The sequence below is a fragment of the Ambystoma mexicanum genome, chromosome 4p (genome assembly GCF_040938575.1).
Source record: "Ambystoma mexicanum isolate Mex_15411 chromosome 4p, UKY_AmexF1_1, whole genome shotgun sequence".
NCBI lineage: Eukaryota > Metazoa > Chordata > Amphibia > Caudata > Ambystomatidae > Ambystoma > Ambystoma mexicanum.
The window spans coordinates 831,016,385-831,038,323 of NC_090927.1; the positions used below are offsets into that span (position 1 = coordinate 831,016,385).

A 21,939-nucleotide genomic window follows, 5' to 3' on the forward strand; every position below is an offset into this window, starting at 1 on the left:
ACAACCATTGATAAAAGTTCTGTTATGTTTTATTTTGTTTCTTATTTTGATGGCACAAATGTATTACACATTGTAAAGTTCTGGTTGCAGCACAGTGAGGGAAAATCCCCTGTACTGACCGCTGTCACTGGGGAAAGTTTCTCTAATGGCACCAATGACACAGGCGGGTATTACTCGTTGAACGTGAAGCCACCATCTAAACGAACGATAGGACACCAGCCTGTACCACCTGTGAAAGAGAAAGATAAAAACTGTTTTTAAATGACCAAGATACCAAGATAAGTGTATTAAACCTTAGTTGCCAATGACAATTCTTGTATCCAATGGCATTGTTGCCAGTACAAATGCTAACTAGACACTGTACAATATTGAACGACTATTATACGACTATTCCTAGAGAATTGCTAGACTACACTCGTTTGGCATTGATATATTAAAGTTAAGACAATATAGGAGACAATCATGAAATAGTAGTGGCCTAAGTGACATCAGAACTAAACTACACTTACTTGTTACTTGGATTCCGAGGGCGAACTGTTGCTCGAAGTTCGTGCATAAGGACCATCATAATCCTCAACACGGTCCGTGTGAGGCAGGCTGTCCTGAAGTCTGGCAGTTCGGTAACGCATTGCGGCCGTGTCTCGCCTTCTGATATGTAGGACAAGCATCAGAGTTTTCTCGGCAGCAGCAGTTCTCCTCCTCGGTTGTCATTAGCATGCACCGATTGCAGGTAAAGCAGGTGGAAACGCCGCCCATGCGACTCGGTCCAGGCTCTTGATCTGTTGAATCGTCCTCCCAACTGTCATCCGAAGCCCCATAGTTTCTGCATCTTTCTCTTTCGAGTAATTCCGCCTCGGAATACTCCAGCTCGCACTGGTAGGGCTATATTGTTGCCATTATGGGGTACACGAAAATAATTTATAATAATGGTACCGGTATCTGTTTGCACGGGCTACAAGCAATGAAGGTAGCTGACCAGAGCACAGAAACAAGGCACAGAATACTCAAAAAAGACAGTGAGAGGAATGGAAAAGAAAATCTGATGTCTGTTGTGAAGCAGTCTGTTTATACTTATTGAGGAAAGAGGCGTCCTGCCATTTCCATGGAGACACGTCATTAGCTGAAGCGCAGAGAATGTTGACACGAGACGTGCTTTGGTGTTGTGAAATGGGCGGTATGCGTCTAGTGATGTCAGCCGCTGGGGCGGGGGATATGATTTAGTGCCGTCAAGGCAGTCCTGCTTGAGCGATGCGGCAACGGATCACATTATCACAAAATGACCGCGCCCTGCTGCCTGATTTCGCATGTGTACAAAAGTGAAAAACTACGGTAAGGTGTATAGGAAATGTTTGTACGATCGATCAACGCATGCTTAAAATAACATGCCTGAACCCTCGGGACAATAATATTTCTGAGCACACTATTCCTTTAACTCTTTCAGCCATAACATAACAGGTTTTGGGTCTACGCCTGTCAATCTACAGGCGTTAAGGGCCACACTGATGTCTGGTTTTAAGTATATCCCTCATTATTCACGAGATAAGTTTGCATGCATTCAGAATCCTTGCATGCAAATGTATCTCCTGAATACTAATGAGGTATATACTGAAAGCCTATTTGCGACCTTCGGGGCTGCAGTGCGACACCCTTGAAACAGTAAAATTAGGCGGCGAGTTTATAAATATAGAGTAACAGGAAGGTGGCTTTGTGACCTTTCAGTGTAGACCAGTGAGTTCAGAATAGCAAAAGAATGTTCAAAAAATACACATCGTCAGCAGGCTGCTCATGGCAAGTGCTTAATGGCTTTCTGTATCCTTGCCAGCTTGGGAATCCTTTGACATTAAGGTCATCGTCTGACTCTTGATTCTGCGGAACTATTGACAGTTAATTAGGCCTCTGCTGATCACCACTGGCTGCAGGGGCTACTCTCCTGGGGCCTTGGCAGCGATGTATGTTCCTTTTTGCCATTACTTTCTCTTTGAACACGAGCGACGCTTTTTTTCTGCAGCTGCGATTGTCTTTGGGAAGAGAAAGAAAGTGCAGGGAAAAGTAGTCAACTTTTGGCCGCTTGATCTTTGGTGCATGCATTGATTTTGTGCAGTGTCTGGCAATCTGTGGACCCTGCAGCCGCGTATTTGTTTAAATGAGGTTAGCGTTGAGCTGTACTTTGGTCACTAACGACTGATTGCCCTTGTCTCCGTTTTCCCCTGGCAGCAAACGGCACTCCTCAGCATTTTGAATTTCTGTGCGGAGCTTCAGCATCTCAACCTTGGTAGCTGTGTTATGGTAAGTACCTGAGCCTGTAGTCTAACTGGTCCTTAATATACTTGCATGCCGCAATACATAAACAAAGTGGTAGCACTTTAATACCCCCAACTCGCATCAGAAAATAAGGTGAACCTGGATTGTTTACTTATGTTGTCCTCCAGTTGTGTGCTATTCGAGTCCTGCATGGAAGGGGCCATTCAGAATTGGTGTGCCTTTTGGGTATGACTAGCAGTTTCCATATGCGTTTACTGCCACTGTGGACGAATTATTAGCTCATAAGTAAATGTGACCAATTTACCAAAAGGAAGTTGGAGAGCTAATTAGGAACATAAGTATGAGCTACTCCTATATAATCTGATCCGAGTTATAGTGGGCATATGTAAGGAGCACCCAAAGTTAAACAATGGAAAAGATGCTGTCCACTCACAAAGTAGCAAAATTGTGTTTCATCATTCCCCAAACTGAATAAGTGGTTTTGCCCCTTTGTTCCTGGTAGTAATGTCTTCCTTTTTGAACCCGACACAAGTCAGGTAATCTTACCTAGACAAATGTGAAGAAAACATGCAAATGTTTTTTTTTTTTTTTAAACATTTAGTTTTCTTGGAACAAGACCTTTTCCCCCCCTTTTAGAAGATTGGCCTTACGTTCAGGAATAATAATCACTTTGCCTCTGGGCATGTGTAACAGACCTGCCCAGAATTTACGGCAAAGCGATCTTCAAAATGATTTTTCTTTCTTTTAATTTTTCATGGGCAGTTTATGCCCCGAGCAAATTGCGCTTGAATTTTATGTAAATGCATGTGTGATTAGCAGATATTAGTAAATTACACCAGCCTAAAACGTCTCGAACTTGTCTAATTATGTTTTTAATTTACCCCCTTGTTTTGTGTCCAGTGACAGATGAAGTCATGTTTTTGTTTAGACCTTTACTAATCTATCTATGATGGTGTACACATGTCTGACATGTTAACAGCAGCAATCACATTTATTTTGAAAAAGGCGAGCTCCAAAGAATTAGACTGAATACTTCTTGTAATGAAAAATAAACTATCTTCATTACCACCTCTTTTCAAATTCTTTTAACGAAAGTAAATTCACCGCAAATCCAGCATGAGATGATTTTACAGACCTAATGTGGGCTCTGCAGAACAAAGCTATCTATTCAATTCACATAGCACTGAATCTTCAACCACCACAAAAGATGGCGTTTTTTTGTGGCAAGATTTTCCCCTTAAAATTAACTGGTAGGTCTCGAGAAAGCACATTGGTTCTAATGACACCGGTTAAATGAGATGTTTGAAAAATGTTGTGAATAATGAAGTTGCTGTGGCCTAAAATCTGCTTGTTTTTTTTCTCCACAGATCGAAGACTACGACCTGATCGCGAGCATGATGGGTGCAAAGTGCAAAAAGCTTCGTTCCCTGGACTTGTGGCGATGTAAAAATATTACTGAAAATGGAGTTGCAGAACTGGCTTCTGGCTGCCAGCTCCTAGAAGAGCTGGACTTTGGATGGTGTCCTACATTACAAAGTAGTACTGGTTGCTTTGCAAACCTTGCCCGTAAGCTTCCAAATCTGCGCAAGCTTTTCCTCACAGCGAACAGGTCCATCTGTGACACGGATATAGAAGAATTGGCGGCAAACTGTGCTCATTTGCAGCATCTAGATATACTGGGTAATGCAATCGCTTCATAATGAGTGCAGCCATATCTTTATGATGAACGTTCTTACTGAAAGCGCATGTTGGTAAATTGTTAGACTACTCGCGGCCTGGACTCTGACAGAGAATGTTTTTATTGCCATATAGGTTTCGGGGATCCAGGCAAGGTCCTATGTTAAGTGGAAAGTATCAGCTTTTTTTTATTTTTTTTTATCTAGGAGGGCAAGAGCAGTGCAATATTCCCCAAAAGTGGAAAAAGGCTATTTAGGCTGCAAGGTCTACATGCTACTGTGTGGGTCCACAGGCCATCACACACGTGTGGGCTTCATACGGGTCACATACCCACCTTTCTACCGGCCGCAGTAATGGTCTACCAGTGGCCTGCGGACTCATCTGGTATGTCCAAAGGCCGAGTTCTGGGAAAAGTAACAGCAACCACAGCCTTGGCCACTACGGTGGGTAAAAGGATCTCCTCCTACTACTACTACTACTACTGACCTTCTACTACTACTACTACTGATGCTCCTACTGGTAACAGTGTTGCTATTTGTAGTGGTTGCAATGCTAGTAATGCTATCAGAAAAAGTACTCATAGTATTTGTAGGTCTACTTTTAGTAATAAAAGTACTTCTGCTGGTAGTAGCAGTTGCAATACTGCTCCTGGTGGTAGTGTGTATACTTTAGGTAGTAGTGTTACTACTGTTCGCAGAAGTACTATTAATACTTATAGGAGCATTTTTATTTCAGGATAAGTAGGTTAAGTAAACCTGTTGATGTAAAGTTAAAGAAGCGCAACTTGTTCCTTTGCTGCTATAATGGATCCTCAGACTGCCCTTCCTTTTGTCTGATTGCACTTTCCCTTTAAGATTTAACAGCAGCTCACAAAATCCAAGGCAACCGTAGCGTCAACAAGCATTGGCAATGCCAACAGTTTGGGCTTTTGTGTAGGCATGGGAAAGGCATTTGCCAGGCAGAGCCGTAGTGGTTTTTACTGGCTATTGCTAGCAGGTGCACAATGGTGCATACCTGGGCATCTAATAGCAGTGCCTGGCAAATGCATAATACAGATACACAAGCCAAAACCTTTGGCTTTGAAGCTGCATGTTTTTATCAGGACTTCAGTGAAGGACATGCAGGGTGCTTATAGAGTGGCTGAACGCAGACCTGGTAAGATGTTTTTATTGCAATAGGAGCAGGTTTACAACTCCAGTCATTAACTGGTCAAGAAGACTGGTTTGAACAAACACTGGCAGGCACTTCAAGTGCACAATTTGATGGTAAGGCTTGATTAAAGTGAGCTCAAAGAGTTCCCATGAGACATGGTTTTGGGCGGGGAGGGGCACGAACTGGGTGGCCAATGGCAGTCAATGAGTGGGCAAAGAAGCAATCAACGCCTACAGGCTCTGTATCTGTGTCTGCTCATATGCCATTTCTCCCTATCTGTAGTCTAATGCAATAGTTTGGGCTTATAGGTGTTGCAAGCGACACCTAATAGCCCAAACAAAAAATGCCTGCAAAAACGTTTGAAATTAGATGCAAATGTTTTTTTGCTGAAAATGGGCAGAAGATAAATACATTAAATGTTAGAAACAACATGTTATTTTTGTATAAATTCTACATCCCCTTTAACCAGGCCATGAAAAATCAAAATTAGCAACTGTACCTTTTTATTAATAATGGAAACAGAAAATACATAAAAACAATCGCCCTCATTATGAGTCGGCCGGTCTGGTACTACATTACTGGTATAAACGTAAACCGGCACCCTACCGGACCGGCCGACTACAGATTTACCGGTGGAGCACCTGTGTTACCTCCAGCTAAAATCTGGAGGTAATGCAGGCGCCTTACAGGCAAAAAATGCAGGCAAAAAAATCAGTCATTACCGGTATTGCCGCTGCCGGTAATGACAGCAAATCCCCCCATGGAGGCTATGAGGTTCCATGTGATAATTTCCCCTGGTGAAATTCCTCAATCTAACATCAGCTGCACTCACTGAGGGGTGAGCAACCTTTCTACTTAGTGGGAAATATTATATATTGAACAAACCAAAGGCAGGTATAGTTGTGGGTGTCAGCTGATATTTCCTCATCAATAGCCCAGGGCGGTTTTAAACAAATAACAGACCTCGCACACACCACCTATTCATCAACAATAGTTATCACATTTTTTACAAAAAATAATTCTTTAGCCTACACACAATCATAATAGCATAAAATACTAAACTGCATACATAAAACCTGAACATCAAATACAAAATGTTTACACAATTACACAAAGCAAACATAATTTCCAGTATCTCCATGATCTGGTTAACACTAGCGTGGATTGACTGAACACAATTAACACGCTATGTTAGTAGCCCAACTTCTACAAGTTTCTGTCCTGTTGGTTTAAATCTGCCAGACATTCATCAGGGACACTGTGAATTCCATTGTGTGCATCGTGCGGTGGTTGGCGGCTGATTGTAAACCTCTATCTCTCTGGTCTTGGGTATCTAGGCACTAATTACATTATGAGACAAGAAATACAAAATAAAGAAAATACAAGAACGCAGGGGGTATCACAATGTTTTAAAGTCTTGGTACGGGGAGCTTTGGAGCTTTGCATGCAGAGAGTAACGGGGGTGGGGGGAGGAGGCAGGTATCCAATTCTTAGTTTAGGGAGCTTTAGACGAAGAGCCACATTTTGTGGTTTTTTCTGAAGGTCCTGTAAGAAGGTTCCGTTCTCAGGGTGATGGGGAGATTATTCCAGAACTGTGCGGCCATGACAGGAAAGCTCCGTCCTCCTGCGGTATTTCGGGTGAAGGTGGGCACTCTGAGGAAATGGCTGTTTGTGGTTCATAGAGAGCGAAGGGGTGCATTTCTCCACCCGACGCGATAGGTAGGCCGGGGCAGTGTTCGTGATGCACCTGTGTCTGATGGAGAGGGTCTTGAATTTTATCTGTTCACGATTCGGGAGCCAGTGGACGCCTTTCCTGGCGTTTGTGACATGGCTGTGCTTGGACAAGCCTAGGGCTGTTCAGAGGGCATTGTTTTGGATGGTTTGCAGCTTGCACAAGTTACCTTCAGAGGTTCCTGCAAAGAGGGTGTTACAGTAATCCAGTTTGGCTATGGTGATGGCTCTGGCGATGGTGAGGCAGTTGGTTGTGGTGAGGAATGGGTTGGTGGCATTCAATAGTTTTGCAGTTTATGAAGCAAAAGAGGCAATGGTGTTGACCTGGCATAAGGGGTGTCTAGGTAGATGCCCAGGGTTTTGGCTGCAGAGGATGTTTCGATCTGGTTGCAGTCAATGTAAAATGCTATGTTGGCTGGACCCATGCTGCGGAGGGCTGTGTGAGAGCCTACTGTGAGGATCTCCTCGGTTTTGTCGTTGTTGAGGCATAACTGGTGGGTTGCCATCCAGTTCTGGACAATATCATAAACTAAGTTGATGGTTGCAGTGTCAAGTTGGTAGGTGCCTGAGAGAGGGAGGGGGATTCGGGTGTCGTTGGCATAATTTGTGTAGGATATGTTGAGGGCATCCAGGTGATCAAAAAGGGGTTAGTATAAACGTTATACAGGGTGGGGATATGCAGGACCCTTGTGGGACTCCACAGGTTACTGGTGTCGGTGCAGCACATGGTCTTCCATAAAGACACGGGAGGATCTATCTGTCAAAAAGAATCTGATCCAGTCTGCTGCTGCTGCTGGGGAAAAGTTTGCTGTTGTGGTGAGGTGGCTGCCGAGTGTCTGGTGATCAACAAGGTTTAATGCTGCTGATGAGTCCAGCATGAGGAGCAGGGCGAGTTTGCCTGAGTCTTTGATACCATCAAACTGATTTTTTAGGCGTTTCAATTCTATGTCTTGGTCGGAAACCTGATTGGTGGATGTCTAAGATGTGGTTGTCCTCAAGCTATTGTTGGACCGGGATATACTCTACATGGTCGAGGATTTTAAGCATGATAGGTACAGTGGTAATTGGTGCGGTAGTTGACGGGGATGGTGGAGTCAAGGGATTTTTTTTTTTTAGTAGTGGGAGGATCCAGGCACAGTTTTTGTTGTGGAGGAGGAGTTGATAACAGTTGTGATGATGGGTGTGAGAGGCTCAGCGCAGTCTTTGATGGTAGGGGCCGGACAGGCATCTCCTTTGCATTGGGAGGGCTTGAGGCCTTTGATGATATTTGCCACTTGGGTGATGGTCAACTGGTAAGATGTTTGCGGAGCGTGGAGGTGGCTGGTGGTGGTTTCAGCGAGGATGGCCAGTTGCTTTGCATTGATTTTCATCTGGAGGGAGGCGAATTTCCCCATGTGCGCTTCTTATACACCAGGTGTCATATATGATAAGATTTGTGGGAGGGGGGGGGGACTGGCGACTCAAGGTCCCCTAAGTTCGTGAAAAGTTCACATGTGTGGGATTGTGCGCTGTTTATTCTGGCATTGTAGCTGCTGGCTTTCAGGGTGTGAATCGCTCTTTTGTAATCTTTGGCGACAGAGGTATACTGGGCTTTGGCTTCTAGGGAGGGGTTGTTTCTCCACGTCGTTTCGGTGGCGCGTTTCTTGGTGCGGGAGGCAAGGAGCTCTGCAGTGAACCAGGCAGTCTTCTTTAGAGCTTGCTTGGCTTTTCTCTTTTTCAGTAGGGCTAGAGTGTCGACAGCTAGTGCAATGGTGTTGTTGTAAAGTTTGACCAGAATCACTGGGTTCGTATCCATCTTGGATGGGATTGTGAGGGCTGAGAGGAGGGGTGTGTCACGGTCCTTGTTCAGATTTTTGGTGCAGCAGGTTAAGGCTTTAAGTTTTCATTAAGGCTGGGCCTCTTGTTGATGGGTAGGTCGAATGTAATGGTGTGGTGGTCAGACCACGGGCAGGTTGTGGTGATGTTTGGTCAGGTTGCAGTAAAGGTCGGCAATCCGGTCAAGGGTGCGGCCTTGGATATGGGCAGGTTCAGTGATTCGCTGAGCAAAGCCGATGTGGTTGAGGGCTGTGGCTATGTGTTTTGCGTGCAAGTCTGTGGGGTAATTGAGGCCAAGATCGAGGTCTCCTAGGATTAAGATCTTAGAGCTGGGCTTGATGGTAGGTTTAATGGTTAGCATGAGGTCTTCCTTGAAGGATGAAATGGGGCCTGGTAGGCGATGAATGAGGTGGAGATTGAGCGTATTGGTGGGTGAGAGAGTGAGTTTGATGGACAGCATTTCGCAGGTTGGAATTGGGCTGGAGTTGGTGGCCCTGATGGTGAAGGTATTTTTTTAGATTGGAGCGCCTCCACTGCCTCTACTATGGGTTCTATAACTGCCCATGATGGCATATTCTGAGGGATAGCGATGGCATATCCTAGGGGATAGAGGTGGATGGTGTGGGGCCTGCTGCAGGGTGTAGCCATGTTTCAGATATGGCAATCAGGTTGAGATCATTGGAGTTGAGGAGGTTGTGCGTTTTCAAGGGCGTGTGCAGGGACTGATGTGGCGTTGATCAGGGTGACTTTGTGTGCCTTATTGGGAGAAGCCGCTGGGGGAGTGTGGGGATGAGCGGGGCAGTGCTTAGGGTTAGGTGGGGAGGTGGCGGGCCAGGTGCGCAAGCAGAGGAACTTGTTTCTGGATTGGATGGAGGATGGTGCTGAGGGGGGAAGGCGTGGGCTGTTTCTCTTTTCCTTTTTGTTTGGGAAAGTGTGTGGAGCTATGTTCTGGCATCTTACCAAATTGATGGTTACTTCCATCTTGTGCCATTGAAAGATGCAGGAGGATGGAGCCCTGATTCTTCTTCAACCAGTCTATCCTACTCGAAGGCTATCTAAGATTTGTATTGCCTTCCTCTCCTTGGACTGGATTATGCCTTTTCTATCTGAACGCCTGCAGTCAGTGGCATATATTTATTTATTTTGCATTTGTTAGGTTGCTTATACAACAAGTAAATTGTGTTTCAAAGTGCTCCTAGTGCAACAGGGAGGGATCATGGGATAGAATACAATTAATACACTGGGCCTTGTGAGCATTCAGAGCGTGCAAGTGCAAAGAGAGGGGAAGAGGGAGAGTGAGGTAAATGCTGGAGTGCCTGTGCTCGTGAGTGAGCAGCAGGTGTAAGTGCCAAGTGAAGGAAGTGCTTGAGAACTTTCAGCTGTAATAAATAAATGGATAAGCACAGACCTTCCGTGGCGAAGGTCAGTAAGTGCCAAGGAAAGTGCTGTGCGTGGACAGAGGCTGAATTGGGTGTGTGAGGCCAGGGCCCTGAAGGACACATAATCACAGCGACTGTGAGATTAACAGAGGAGGCAAGAAGGGAAGGAGGAGGTGAAAATGAAAGTCTTGAGGAGCTTTCAGAATTTGAGGAAGTCTGGTTCAAGAGGAAGGCTAAGGCTGTTCCATAAGAGTGAGCAAGCTGAAGAAAGAGCTCAGCCACCGGCCCTCTGTTTAGCAGAACGCTTGACACACAGAGAGTTGGTACCAGAGGAACGTAGAAGTCTAGAGGGAGAGTATTTAGTAAGAGCGAGTTGCAAATAGCGTGGTCTCTGGCCCCAGACAGACTTATGGATGATGCAGAGGGATTTGTACTTGATCCTTGCAGCAACCAGGAGCCATTGAACAGTTTTTAGGGCTTGAGGCCAAGGATAAGTCTTGCTGCCCTATTCTGGATTAGCTGGAGGGGTCGTAGAGACGAAGAGGGTAGATTCAAGAGAAGGGTATTGCAGTAGTCTAGCCTAGAGAGAACCAGAGCGTTGGTAATATTGGGCTTCTGGGGGAAAGTGAGAAAATTGAGAATTCCTTTGAGAAGAAGAGTTGAAAGTTGGACGTCTTGGCAAAGTCCTGCATATGAGGGATGAAGGAAAGCGAGGAATCAAAGATGACTCCAAGATTTCTGGCTTCAGATGAAGGAGAAGGTGGAGAGCCCATTGAGGATGGCCAGGGTGAGAGGAAGAAAGAAGGAGCAGGGGTTCCAATAGGAAGGATCTCAGTCTTGCTGGCATTGAGGCAGAGATTGTTGGAAGTACACCAGGACTGGATGGCAGATAGGCAGTCCTGGATGGCAGATACGCAGTCCTGGATGATGGAAGAAGCAAGAGGATCAACAGGAAGTTTGAAGAATTATTGTGTGTCATCTGCGTAGCACTGTAAGTTGGGGGAGAAGGAGGAAATGAGGAGTGCCAGCGGAGCAAGGTAAGTGTTAAAGAGCCAGGGGGAGAGGTCGGAGCCCTTGGGGACACCACGGGTAGAGAAAGAGATAGGTGAGGAGACGGTACCCTGAATAACCGGTGATGGCCGGTCAATTATGGGGGAAAGTCAGCCAGACCAGTGCCCGCTCTGAGATAACCAGGGTATCATGAAGCCGTTTTATGAGGATGGAGTGGTTGACTGTGTCAAAGGCAGAGGAGAGATCGTGGAGAATGAGGACAGCTGGAGATTTAGAGTCCAGAGATGCAAGCAGTTCAGAAGAGCAGTTTCAATGCCTCAGAATGCTCTGAATCCAGATTGATGGTCGTGGAGACTGCGAACAAGTTCAGTATGTGAGGAAAGTTGGGGGAGGGCCAGCTTCTCCATGAGTTTCACGAGGTAGAGGGTGATAGAAATAGGGCGGTAGATGGCTGGACAAGTAGGGTCTGCTGAAGGTTTTTTCCGGACAGGGCGCATAAGGGAGTGCTTGAAGAAGGAGGGGAAAGATCCAGTAGCAAAAGAGTGGTTGCAGAAATCAGCAAGTGCAGGGGCAAGAGAGCCAATGTTGTTCTTGATGGTTCTGGAGGAACAAGGGGAAACCTGTTTGGAGGAGACCTTCATGGAGCGGACAACTCTGGTGATCTCATCAGTTGTAACGGGAGAAGGAGGAGAGAAAGGAAGGAGGGTGGGAGGCCATAGGAGGCAAATGAGAGGGGCAGGGGTTAGGGGAGAGGGTATCAAGGGTGCTTGGGATGTCCAGAGATTTAGTGGTGAAGTGTGTGGCCTGGGACGGAAGAGGGAAGGAGGAGACTTTGGAAGGGTTAGCTAGTTCCCTGCAGATTTTAAAGAGTTCAGCCGTGTTGTCAGATGCACCAGATACCCGTGTCTGGATGTGGGCCCTTTTCTTGTCACAGTTCCAATTTATATGAGCTATCAACAGACAGGACTGGCTGTGGAATTCCTCAAGGGTCCTCATTGTCCCTGCCGTTGTGTGAAAAATAGACGATCCACATGTTTTTCATCATCCAAGTCTTATGCTTTCAAAATATATTGCATGGAAATAGGAAAGTAAATGCAAAACCTAAAGAAAGTGTGTTTAGCCATTCTCCATCTTTACAGGATACAGTTTGTGCCTCAGCATCTTGGGTGATTTGATTTCTTTCAGCAAACATACCTTTTGCAAAGAAAAAATACATATAGCATATTGTTAAAATTTAAATCACTTAGTTCAGCCAGATTATCAGCAGGGCTGAACGTAATTAAATAGTTTGGAGACTGTGAAGTGCTTCCCAGGTCTAAATATTTAGAATTTGGGAACATTCTGGCAAAATTAGGATTCAAGGATCTACTGTGACCAGAAAGCCTTGATAAATGGCCATAAAGTCAACAGAGCAATGTCCGAGGGAAAATGAAAACTTAGGACTTTTTTCACTATTTAACAAAGCAGAACTGTAGCTCTGAACTCTTGGGATTGCCGGAAGGGTTCAAAGGTCAGCAGAAGTTTATATGGGGGTGGTAATAATGACATCACTGCAACATAAATGTATTGCTCATAATGAGGCATGCACCACCATGTAGGGAGTTCAAAGTGGATTACAAAGCAGTCTGGGCAAAATATTTCAGAATGGGATTCGAGTCTACAACTCCGGACTGGCTAAAGATATATAATTCACAGTGGGTAAGGTGAAAAAGCAGGTAGAGTGTGGTTAAGGTGAAAGACGGCACAATGAATTGCAGTGGAGGCTATTGAAGCACAGAGTGTGGTCTTTAGGTGCAACAAACCAAGCATAACCCGCGGGCGGATGTTGGAATATCTGAAGAATAAGCAGTACAAAGGCAATTTTCTGGTGGGCACTGAAGACTCGTGGATATTTTGTGGGAAGATGACAACCATCAAACTGTCGAAATTGGAGGTCGCTTACAGGACTCCACAAAAGTGTATTTGCTTTGGTTCATCTGAGTAATATGTCCTGGTAGGTCCAAAGCACTTGTACTACATGACTGATGGGGCTAACACAGGATCTTTTGAAGACAAATGCAGGGGGTCATATATGATAACAAGGCCATTTATCATCTCTGGCCAGATAGTAAGCAGAGCTTGGATACATTGGATAAGTTGACAGTTTTTATGTCTGGTGCAATTGAGCAGTACTGTGCAGAGAAACCTATTTTCTTGGATGGGATGACAATCTGCAACTTAAGTCTTCCTCTCATCCTGGAAAAATGCAATGTGCTGGAAGAAACCTAATATTTACATCCTCCAGTCTGATCTCTTTTTAGGTCTCATATTTCAGCATTCTCATTAAGCTTTATTATGACAAGCAATCAGATAATGGGTATGGTTCAAAACCCCTTGTAGGGCCTTCAATGGTATTTGCCATTGCGTTGGCAAAAAGATAGACTTGCAACAATTGCATTTGTGGCACGTCCTCAGACCTCTGCTCTACAGATGTACATTACTTTACCTTGTTCTGATGCAGGACGAAGAGCGGCTACTTGGCCCTAATGATTAACCAAAGTGGAACATGGGCTACACCTAATACTCTTGTTTGTGTGGCTATTAATGTTTGTGGGGCAACCAGAAAGAGGTCTCGAACAACAATGGCTCATGTTAGAAGTGTTTTTGTTGAAATAAAAGGAAAAATGCCTAACTGGCCTTATCACTATCGGGGAAATACCCTGCCTTTTTAAAATAAAAACTAAGGGTGCTTGTAGTGGTCCAGAATTAAAGAGTCCAGAGTCCAATATTCCTAAATTGCTAACTGGCTCTACCACTTTAGAAAAACCTATCTAAAAAGAAAGGGAGGTTTGTAGAACAACCTCAGCATTTACCTCTGCCTGCCAGCTCTTGGAGCCTGTATTACAGTCTTAATTGTTCTCTTGGGATATCCCTGCATGATAACCTGTCCTTAGGTGCAGTTTGTTCATAAAAATGAAACTCTGTTGTATAGTTCTTGCCCCCCCCCTGCAGATAATCGAAGATAGTTCCTCTTTGTCTATCTCATTAGCTAAATTACCCTAAATTTCCCCCAGATCCATTTAGCATTGACCAGTAGTAAAAATCCTACCAGAATTATTCTAACATATTCTTGTGTTTCACCTCCCTAAAGTCCAGTGACCTTGTGATAGGTTTCACACCTCCAATTCACCCACTTTTAATACTTCTGTTGGCTTCCCCAGCCTGGATACAAATTACACAGATTTTTTTGACTCCCTGGTCCACAAGACATGTATCCCTATAAACATCTCACTCTCTGATACTGGTTACGGCTTTCCCAGCCTTCACAAATATTGCTGTACCTCTTTAATTCTCTTTACATGGGACTGAGTGCCCATTCCATGCTTCCCAGCTTTCACTCTCAATGTGACTTCTCCAGCCTTGATATGTGAAGTTAGCAACACTCTCTTTACAGATTATCTGGGTTTTATGCTTTTTTTTTTTTTTTTTTCCGGCGTTCCGTAACAGGAGTGGTCTCGGCAGTCTCTGACCACACATCTTGTTGCCTTTGCTGGCATTTTCATGGCGGAAGCGCTTGCTGCCCTGTTCGTGCTTGTCCCGCCTGGACCGTGTGGAGAATGGGGCTCCGTGCTGGTTTCTGGTCTCGGAGCTGGTTGCTGAGTGCCCGGCCCACCACAGAGCTTTTGTGTTTGTGCCACCTGAAAAGATGGATTGGTGCTTGTTTGGGCTCCTCTGCGGTTTGGAGTCACCCTATTGGTTAGCATACCCGCTGTGTAGCCTCCAACTAGCTGGCTTCGCTCTCACTATGCCACTGCTGGATCTGCGGGTGTTGGCAGCTCTGCCCTTCCAGGACATGTTACCAGAGGCTCACCTCAGCGTACCGTGGACTCTTCTCCCTGCGTAGAAGTCCCACACAGCTTCTTCAGTCTCTCTCCATTCACAAGTCTTATTCTATGCACGTACGTCATCACGGCCAGAAAAGGTGTGTCCTCCTTCCTCAATGGTTGCCCTCGGGTGACAGCCAGCATTAACTGAATCCAGTAGGGTGGACGGAGGATTGCTGGTACTTAATTTGTCTTTATTTCTGGTGGCCCTAAGATACCTTTTTATTACCTGAAATCAAAGGGTTTGAAGAAACGTCCCTATTTAGTGAAACCCAAGCGATGTGTAGTAATGTGTCTGTGTGCAGTGGGTGACATTATAGGTTCTGGTGGCTAGAATGTTAGTGTGATCGGGTTCTGAATGTTACTGTTTGGGGAGCTGATGTGAGAGTAGCCGGCTGGATGGGTCTGGGGGACCAGTTTCACCATTCATATGTTCCTGTTTTGTGTTCCCTTCCTTCTGGACACTGCCCCTGGTAAGATCTCCTCCACCACACCCAAAAAAGGTCTGAGCCAGCGCAGTGTTTCCGTGCTACCGACTTCTGACGTTCCAGGGACAGCCAGCCAGAGATAAAGGTGGCCGATGCAACAATAATGTGGACTAAGACCTCTGCCCAGAGCGGGCTGGCCACTGTGGCACTGGCACTATGCCAGTCAAGAGAGGCGTTGTATGGGTGTAATACCGTCCTAGCAGTTGGCACCTGCACAAGGCAAGTTTCGGTTTGCCAGCCTTGGTGTCCCGCCCTATGGTGTGTTCTGGTTGAGCTGAGAGGGTTATTTGGGAGCGCCCACACAAAACAAGGAATGCAGAGTGAATGCCCTGTTAAGGGCGGCCCAACGGGGACAAAGGAGACCGGACCTGGGCCACAAAGGAAACAAGCAGAGACAGAGCGCACCAAGCTTCCTTTTCAGAGCGCCATCACAAGGGAAATGATGATGTCACATTTACAAAGAAGAATGCGTCCTGCGTATGCGTCAGGACATTGATGTGCGTGCGGACGTTAAAACCGCACACGTCACGATACCAGTAACAAGGGTTCTTGGGAGAGATGATGCTGGCGAGTTTGTTCCCTCAGAGTTGCGTTTGGAGTCCAGTAACGCACCCAGCACAGCATCGGGCAGTGGAGGAATGAGTAGCGGAGGAGATCGGTGTATCGGAAATCCTCCGATGTGTAAGCAGTGTGATTTTCAACTATCGAGGAGTTTTATGGACCCTGTCAGGTTGGCTGGGGTTAGCTGATAATGGGTAAATGTTGTTGGGCCTGTTTCTTTTTGGATTGGGTAGCTTGTCTTTGTGTTGTGGCCTGGGTGTAGAGGGTTTGATTGCTTCCCAGGGTGAAACGGTTTAAGTGTGCTGAGGTTGTTGTTTGTGCTCCCGTTTCGTGTGTTTTAATCGTGGCTTCACCCCATTAATTCCCCCATGGTACGTTCATTGGTTTAGGAAGTGCTCCGTTTTTTGTGCACGGATTTCTATTTGGAACATCCTTACAAGTTGACATTTCAGAGTTATTGTGCGTATTGGAATTACGCAGTGGTTTAGGGGAACGATTTGGAACAATGGAACAATTTTGTTTTTAGAGGTGCAAGAGAACATTGTCGTTTGGAATATGGAACAGTTTCGTTTTGCACAGGTGCAATGGAAGAATGTACAAACAGTCAGTTTCTCAATTTTTCACAAGATCAATTGTGGAGTATGCATTTCATGAGGCTGTGTTTTTAGCATGCGTGTAAATGCTAACGTGTCTAGTGTGTGGTATGCTGTTATGGGTGTACTGAGTAGTAGAATAGTATTTTATGACTAATGCATCTTTAGTGCGGAATTGGGTTAGTTTAAGCGCAAATGTTTTTACACAATTGGTGGGGTTGAGTGGTGCGTGTGTAGGTGGAGATGAAAGGATAGGTCTATTTGCTGCCTATTGGTGCCAAGTTAAGAAGTTGCTGCAGTCTCCCAATCAAGGGGGGGGTTGTTGTTGGGATAACATTAGTGAAGGGGTCTAGAATATTATCCCATTTCGGTTCTGATTGTGGAGGGTTTATGGTAGGTTAGTGAACAAGGTTTACAATTTGACCCCATTGGATTCTCCTGATCAAGGACGGTGTTATGATTGGTTTTTCTTTTTTTGACCTAATTTTTACATCCTCAGGTTTCCCTATGAGCTTCTTTCGGGGAGTGCAAATTTCGTGGTTGTGTATTGCCAAGGAATTTGGCGTATTGGAGTGTGCAAGGTGTTAGGTGTAGGGTGTTTGTGTTAATTTTAGCATATTGAAGGTGTTGGTTGGTTTTAGGTGATTTCTCGAAGGTGTGCGTGCTTTGTAGTTTGCTCGCAGTTGAGCTGTTTGTGCTCGGGTGTGGCAGGCCTGAGGTCTTGAGGGGCAGCTCAGGGCAGAAGGAGTTTGTGCATTGGTGGTAAGGTTGTTAGTCGTTTGTTTGTTCTTCTACAAGCATGGTTGTGCTTGAGTGTGGTAGGCCTGAGGTTTTGAGGGGCAGCTCAGGACAGATGGTTTGTTCTTTATGTCCTCGGGGATTTTCCGGTTGGTTGTGGGTCATTGTGAGGAGCATTGGTGTCCTTGTTCCACGTCAGTGGGCTCTTTGTTCTTTCTTCCTCATTAGTGCGGTAGGAGTGGAGTGAGGTTGACAGTTAATGGTATTTTAGGATTTATTGTGAGTTCATCTGTTGTGTGTTGCGGTACAACTGGCAGTCTTCAATTTATTTCAATGGTCTGCATTTTTTTGTTGTACACCGGCTGGATAAGTGTTCTGGCATTTTGTGGTCCGGATGTTGGTCTGTATAGGGTGTTACCTTTATTTTCCTATATGAACTTCGTACTCCGGCATTTCCTGCGTTGTTGGCCGCTTTGTGGGGAAGGCTGGAATGTGTGGTGTTTTTGAGAAGGGTGTTGGCTTTGCAGGGTCATCTGCTTTCATTCTTCCTTAAGTTGTGTGTTTGTTAGGGAGGGAGAAGTGTAGTAATGTGTCTGTGTGCAGTCGGTGTCATACTAGGTTCTGGTGGCTAGAATGTTAGTGTATTTGGGTTCTGAATGTTAATGGTGGGGCAGTTGATGCATGAGTAGCTGGCTGGAATGGTGTGGGGGATGTAAGGAACTCATGGTGATAACAGTAAAGACAGACGCTAGTGATCACAGTTCAAGGGTGCTTATTAAACTGTATGTAGGTTGGAAAAATGCCTAATCTAAACCTAAATCATCTAAGATGGGAGCAAGTGTCGACCATCAAGTGATAAATAAGGCATTCCTTGTGGCGTTGTATCAAATAAATAGGGCCTATACTAAGAAACCTATTGCCAAACCTTAAAACTAATACAAAAGGGGTATGGGAGGGTTTTCAAGGAAAGAAATAAGTGTTCTTAAACAATATCTCAGGATGTAGTGGCTTGGGTCTCCCTTCCCCATGTTTTGAGCATGGGGTAAAGTGGGATCCTGGAGCACAGCACAGTCTCGGGCCTCTCCAGCATGAGATGACCGTTCCAATGGCAGCCCTCAGGACCGGCGATGGCTAAGTCTCATTTCTTCTGAAAGTTACTTGCCCTCGTGTGCCTGATGTATTTCAGATAGGAAAAATAAAGTTCCTTTAACCAAATGAAAGTTTGTTTGGGTGACAATGGTTCACCCCTGGGTCCCCCTCTTCTGGGTGCTGACCCTTCTCAATTTTTAGCTATAGTTCACGTAGGGTGATGGCTTCACACCACAGTTCCTATCAGTCTCAAGGCCTTCAGTGGTTTTGCCTTCTGGTTCTGAGGGCCTGATGGGTTTATACCAACAACAAACATACACAAAGTTTGATTCCATATGTCTCTCGGGTGATGGGATCACCCCTGGCTCCCCCTCTTCTGGGCACAGACGCCCTTGTGCTTTCAGCCTCCCTCTGCCGGGTTCATTCTAGCTTTTCTCGGATGATGGATTCACCTCTGGATCTCCCTCGGTCGGGCTCGGACCCTTCCCAAATGTTAATGTCTTTTTGAACAGTTCATAGTGGACATCCTCGGAGGATAGCTCAGCGGCAACCTGCTCGACTTGGAAATAAGACGACCCAAAGCCACACAGGTTCGATCCCCGTGTCTGTGCTTAGTAACCTACGGTTATTAAGTGTGTTATAAATATGCAACTAAGAGACCTATTGCTGTAACAGCGCCTCAATGCCCCCGGGCTGTGTGAGCGCTTTAAAAATGCAAAATAAATAAATAATAATCCCTCGGCCGGGTTCACGTTTGTCGACACCCTATTTCTTGGGACTTTAGACTTGCCCCCCTTCTCATCAGCATCACTCGGTTGGGTTCACTCTTGCTAACTACACATTCACTTTACTTTCAAGTGTTGCAGAATTCACTTCCCTTGCTTTCTCCTGTGGCGGGATTCACTTCCCTTACTTTCACTCAGTTTGTAGATCAAAGTCTTTGGATTGTACAGGGATTTTACTAGACCTCCTGTGTGACCACGTTGACCTAACTTGGCGGCTCTCCTACGGCCTTCTGGTTTCTGTAGTTTCATTCATACAGGGATCGTCCAGAATCTCTAGAGTTAGCACCCACGTGGTGCTGGTTTCCTCTGCATCTGGTCTCCCCTCAACACTTTTACAGTTCGCGTGAACTTAGTTTATTTTGCCACCTTGCGACAACCTGGTTCTTATCAGCTCTCCCCTCGATTCACCAACTGTGATGAACCGCTTGGCTTTCTTCTTCACTGGAGTCAAGGCCAGTAGCACAGTGGCAGGTGTTTCCCTCGCTCCCGCTTATCAGCGTCGACACGCTCCATGTACCGTTGACATCTGTTGCAGCACACTTGGGCTATTGTCCTCAGTTTAACGATTTCCTCTGCGTAGGTTCACGGGTCTGCGGCAGAAAAGGCAAGGTTGTGTCTCTCCTTGTTAGCCTCTCGATATTCGCCGCCTTTCTCCTCCTCGTGAACTGTCGGACCTGGATAGCTGTCTTGTCGTGCGGTCTGCCTTTCTCGCCTTCCTTGCACTGTGCTCCAACTTTTATCCCTATGGGGAAAAGGAAGGACCGGCAGATCTGTGTGATTTAAGTCAATTGCCTGACTTTGCCTGGCCCTCGTGTCGGGACATGTCGGGTAAACAGTCTTATTACAGTCTTATTACAATTCTGTTGTTTTCTACATTGGGGAAAGATATCATCAGGAATCATAGTCTTTGTATTGGAAAGAAAGCGGAGGGGTTGGAGTGTCAGAGTATCCTACGGGACGGGATAACAAAGGTTTGTGAAATGGACGAGAATGACCAGGATGGAGAACACAACATAGGGGATTGTAGTGTTCTCTCCTAGTACATTGGGTGCTCGGGACCAAATAACTAGAGGAATGTGGAAAAGAATGTCCAGGGTTGTTTGGATAAGATGCAAGCGGGTTAGAGATCTTAGAGGATGGGTTTTGTACGGAGGTAATATTGGATCTGGGTAAGAGAGATTTAATGGGAGTGGGGGAGGCAGATGTACTGTAACCTACGAAGGCCACAGGGATCTCGTCTTCTTCTTCCTCCTCAGTACAGTCCTGCGCCTCACCTTGGATATTCTCCCAAGCATAACCCGGTCTCCTTCACCCAGGTGATCCTCCCGCACTGGTCACCCCCAGGAACTGGATCCAACAGCGATGGCCGTGTCCTGGCCATCTGGATAAGGAATTCCTGGGCACTGCCCGGAAGAATACCTTCAGGTTTCTCACAGTGACCAGTTTCATGATACATATGTTCCTGTCTTGTGTTTCCTACCTTCTTACCTGTGTACCTACAAACCTGGAGTGTTAAGCAGACCAATGGACATTAAAGCAGGATAGAGCGTACCTTACGAGTAATCTTCCATCATTTCACGATGTCACAAACAAGAGTGTTTTGTTGAGGTTCTTTGTTTGGCAAGCTCAGGCGACGTTTTACATTACTTGGGTCCAAGGAGGTACAATAACCGTCACTGTTTGGTGGTTTTCAAATAGAAGTGATAACGGTCTTTTCACTTCCCATATAAAGGGATACGATAGTCCGGTCCGGACGGTCCTTCCCGGGCTGGGAGCCCTTGTCCCTTAATGGGGGGGGGGTCACTCCCAGTGTGGTCCCACTTGCCCAGACCCCTAAGAAGGGTCCTGCGGAGTAGGCTGACCTCCCTAGCCTCACAGGGGGTGGCTCTCCTTTGGGGAGAAGGGACAAATTGACCATATTCGTCACATGTTCCATTTTTTAAATGTCTTAATTTAACCATCTTAGCTATGGGTGAGTAGATAACTTTCTGGATGCCTCCAAATAGAGGACTCTGGGTGATGGCTCAGTTATGCCTAATTGGTTTAGGTTGTTTTGGTAGGAGCTTCTTAGTGAACCCAAGGAGCAGGCACCAATTGTCGGTAATACAAGAAGGGGCAGGGCACTGTGGAAGTGAGGAAGGACACCGATTGTGTGCCACAGACCATGGCACAACCTCCCCAACTCTCAAGGTTCATACCCCTCGACATCTCTCTGACTCTATCTCAGACCATCTAGTGCCTGCTCTGATTAAACCATAGTCACTCACCCCCTTCCCATAGTGGGTCTTACACCTCCCGTGACAGAGCTGGTTGCATATCTACTGAGTCTGTCCCTCCTCTCAGCTCTAGTTAATGCAGAGCAGTGTTCGAAATTCAGAGGAGCTGGGAGCTATTTAGCTCCTTCTTGTAGCATAGAAGAGCCTGGTTAGCTTGATACCAACAGCTACCAGGAGTCACTTTTGGCTCCCCAGGCCAACTGATGGTGAAGAAACCTGCCACAATGAATTTAACTCTATTCAGAACAAACTATAAATAAATATTAGGATGCATTTATATGACATTTAAAGTATACTTGAACATAAATAAGGGAAGAGATAATAAGTGTGCATCTTATGTGGAAGTTAGATTTGAGAAACGTTATGCACTAGCACCTAGTTCTCCAGTGGTAGCTCCTCGTCACTGGTTGATACTGAATACCCAGAAGCTGGTTTTAGCTCCTGCTTATCCAATTTCAATGTTGGTCCCTGCAGGGTTCCCACTCTATCAGGTCTTCATAATTGTATTTCTGTGGTTAC

The 21,939-nt window shown here is 45.7% G+C and overlaps 1 protein-coding gene across 3 annotated transcripts in view; it reads left to right on the plus strand.

The window, feature by feature from the left end:
* Positions 1-21,939, plus strand: part of FBXL4 (F-box and leucine rich repeat protein 4) — a 597,180-nt gene that overhangs the window by 529,699 nt on the left and 45,542 nt on the right. For all 3 annotated transcript variants that reach the window (XM_069606409.1, XM_069606408.1, XM_069606410.1), the window contains 2 exons: positions 2,215-2,286; positions 3,630-3,942. In XM_069606409.1, coding sequence (XP_069462510.1) covers positions 2,215-2,286; positions 3,630-3,942 — 385 coding nt within the window. The remainder of the gene's footprint in view (positions 1-2,214; positions 2,287-3,629; positions 3,943-21,939) is intronic.